Below are 3276 nucleotides of genomic sequence, written 5' to 3' on the forward strand. Positions count from 1 at the left end.
GCCACATATTTTAGCTGAAGAAAAATAGTTGAAAGAATTAAAAATAATTCTATGTGAGTAGCAGTTAGCAGCTACCTAGCTTTAATAGTTTGCAATGGAAATGTGCGGTTGGTGTTGATTTAAATGATTGCATTGAAGGATGAGAATTGACTCAGAAGTTGCATGTGGAATAAGCATTATTGCATGTATAAATATGTGTTAGATCCTACATTTGGAAAGTTGCTTGTAAATTGGACAAGGAAAGGTAGAGGGGACGAAGGGGAGCGAAGCAAGCACGTGACTCATTTTGATGATGGATTAGAAAGAAAGGAAAGTGTGGATAGATGAAGGAGACCACTACTGGAGTCATCATGTGTTTATTGTACCGAGTTTACTCAATCCCCAAATTAAGATCACATGAAAGTTAGACACATGACATGAACATGATGAAATAAAAAGAGGTTGATAATATGAGAGATACCACTAAGCAGCGTAGTTAGTGCTTATCTAATCTCAAGTGGGCATAGGACAGATTTGGGTTATCTGTAATTCACTGTCTCCCTCTTTTTTTTCTTTTCTTTTTTTTCTGTTTCCTTGACAAGGTACTGCAGAAGATTTGGCCTTTATATGCATGTTACTGGCACATAAAGTTCATCTCTTTGTTGTCACTTCACAAGGTCCCCAACCGGATAGGAATTGAACTAACACGAGGGTCAGACAAAGATATGAAAGAGAGAGAGAGTGAATTTTGGTAGCTATAGCTAGGTGAGACTATGAAGAAGGAAAGGGAAAAAGAGGAATTGGTTGCAGGGAAACGATGAATTTATTGTCTCTTCAAAAGCCCAACAAGAAAGTATTTGTTGGTTTCTAATAAATGGGCACAACAGGCACAGGGAGAGAGGCCTTATCAGCTTGTGTACTTTGGAGATATTTCACAAACTATGGGTCAATACTGTACAAACTTTTGCTCAAAAATATCATCACGTTTCCACGACATAAATGTATGGCCTAGAAACAGCCACCACAACTGGAAACTCTAGTTCGTCTAATCTGTCAACACTTCACCACTTTCTTTTTCCACCAAGAAATAAATACCAATAAAATAATAACACAAGAAAGGGCCTGCAAGTTAAATTCTAGAGTGGACTTTGATCTCTTTTAAACATGGTCATTGAGATTGCAGAATCTCAAGGTATATATTTTGTCAAAAAAAAATAAAAAGGAAAAAGAAAAATATTAAGGCTCACTTATGCTCACCCATACTCTCTAATTTACGTGGTGAAAATCCTCTACTTGATAAATAAAAAACCTTCATTTTCTTTGACATGAACAATAATAGAGAGGGCCTAGCAATTAAAGGCCTTCAATGAATCTGAAAAAGTTATAGCAGGCTTTCTGGTACTATGAAATCTTCGCCCAAAAAGAAACCGATGCATTCAATTCACCTCAAGAGACTTGATAGTAATATTTCTAATGGACTAACCTTGCATTTGTAGACAAACGTCAGTGTTTAACGGCTTTAGCCTTTTATATATATATATATATATATGAGTCAATTGAATTAACCTTTGCGTCTCGAACTTGGATTCGAATAAAATATTATTTTCAATCACTTCAGTTAACCAATCTCATGCACGAAACCTACTTCATGTGTACCATGCAGTATCCTCGGTAGTATCCTTTTGAAAAAGAAACGTAGGAAAAATCAGCTAGATTATCTTTGCTGATCCAATTTGTGAATATACTTTATGCTTAGTTACATAATATACACAGTTGAAAGCACAATTATAAATAGACAGATAAAAAGAAGTGGAGATGGAGATGGAGATGGAGATGGAGCCTTAAACTTAATAATTATGCCATAGATTACGGGACTATAGAAGATATACTAAAGTTGCATAGTTTTATTCACAACTTGCTGAAAAGCCACTCAAAACAAAGGATCATATATAGTAGATAAAGACACTCGAAGAAAAACTCACACACACTCTTTGCCAAGTTACTGCACGCTATTAACACAAAACATCTTTTAAGACACAAAAGTCACCTTCTATAATATTAGTTTTGTTTTCTCTTGTTCTCGGTTGGCCTGAGACGCTAGCTTTGTTCTCTTTTCCTCAACACATTACATCCTTAAGAAGTTTGTACCTGCGTGCCCCGGGTCGCGGCGACGGTGTGGGACTCTTTCCCTTCTCGGAACCACTCTCGTCACGATGATCATGCTGCTTGATCATTTTCTCCCCGGAATATTCCGAACGGTGGGTGGCTCCAACCTCGTTTCCGACCACGGTTTTCTTCGAATTGGAGCCAATATGTCTCACGTTCTTCTCCTCACTCTGACACCAATCGCACAGTTCTATCTCCGGTAATTCTCCGTAGTAGTTGCTACAATACCTGAAGGAGATTAATTAAACTTTAAGCCTAATAAAACCAACCAAAGTACAAAACGAATTAAATAATCACACATGTCCTAGGCAGGACTTAGGAAGCTACTTATGAACAAAAAAAGTTGGCATAAATTATAAATATCCCCATGTCCATGCCCATGAACACGATCATGATTTTTGTATGCAAAAAATAAAGTCGTTGGAAAAATTAGAGATTATTGGGTTATGATAAAGAAAGGTAGGAGTTGGGAGTAGATGTATGTAGAGGCGCATGTCTATGTATATATGTGTATATATTTATGTATAATATGGTGAAGGAAATGATGGTGATGATTAAGAAGAAAGGGAACATACGAGTGTTGGAAGCGGTTGCGACATTTGTTGCAGCGGAAAAGTTTGTCGGGGAAACCAACGTCGCCACACATGCAGCAAACGGTTTGAAGATCCACCATTGTTTTTGGTGTGAGCTGAGACGAAAAGAAGAGAAAAAGAGGCGAATTTTGAGGGAGAGAGACCCAAAAAGCCAAAGAGCACACACGAACGCAAAAAGAAAAAAAGAGAGAAAAGAATATGATCATCAAGTGAAAGAGAAGAGAGAGAAATAGAGATAGAGAGAGTTTATACTTTATATAGAGAAAGAAGAGTAGTGGCCAGTGGGTGTGTTGAGTCGGTGTATGAAACCGATGTGTACAGTGGATGTTACTTTTGCCATATACATTTTAAAAAAATAAAAAATTGAGTACTCCAAAAAAAAACTTAACTGGGTCTGAGTAAGAATATTTATTATCAGCTATAAATTATTTTTTATAAATATGTAATTTAATAAAATTATATACTTAAAGTTTAAACTTAATTTCTTTAATTAAGCTATAACAATTTCACGTGATTGATCCACTTATACAATAAATTT

At 36.2% G+C, this 3276-nt stretch overlaps 1 protein-coding gene across 1 annotated transcript; it reads right to left on the minus strand.

Moving 5' to 3' along the window:
• Positions 1–1813: 1813 nt before the first annotated feature.
• On the minus strand, positions 1814–2974 carry LOC109810130 (uncharacterized). Its single transcript, XM_020373514.3, has 2 exons — positions 2721–2974; positions 1814–2373 (listed from the first exon to the last, which is right to left on the minus strand). The coding sequence occupies exons 1-2, from the start codon at positions 2942–2944 to the stop codon at positions 2097–2099; spliced, it is 501 nt and encodes a 166-aa protein (XP_020229103.2). The 5' UTR covers positions 2945–2974; the 3' UTR covers positions 1814–2096.
• Positions 2975–3276: the final 302 nt, after the last annotated feature.

The sequence above is a fragment of the Cajanus cajan genome, chromosome 4 (assembly GCF_000230855.2).
Source record: "Cajanus cajan strain Asha chromosome 4, NIPB_CcT2T_4, whole genome shotgun sequence".
NCBI classification, from domain to species: domain Eukaryota; kingdom Viridiplantae; phylum Streptophyta; class Magnoliopsida; order Fabales; family Fabaceae; genus Cajanus; species Cajanus cajan.

What these genes read in the sequence shown, in the direction of transcription:
- LOC109810130 (XM_020373514.3), bottom strand. Translation starts at nt 2,944, where the DNA reads ATGATCATATTCTTTTCTCTCTTTTTTTCTTTTTGCGTTCGTGTGTGC. An exon ending in CGCAACCGCTTCCAACACTC is followed by an intron (nt 2,374 to 2,720) that starts GTATGTTCCCTT and finishes AATCTCCTTCAG; the next exon opens with GTATTGTAGCAACTACTACG.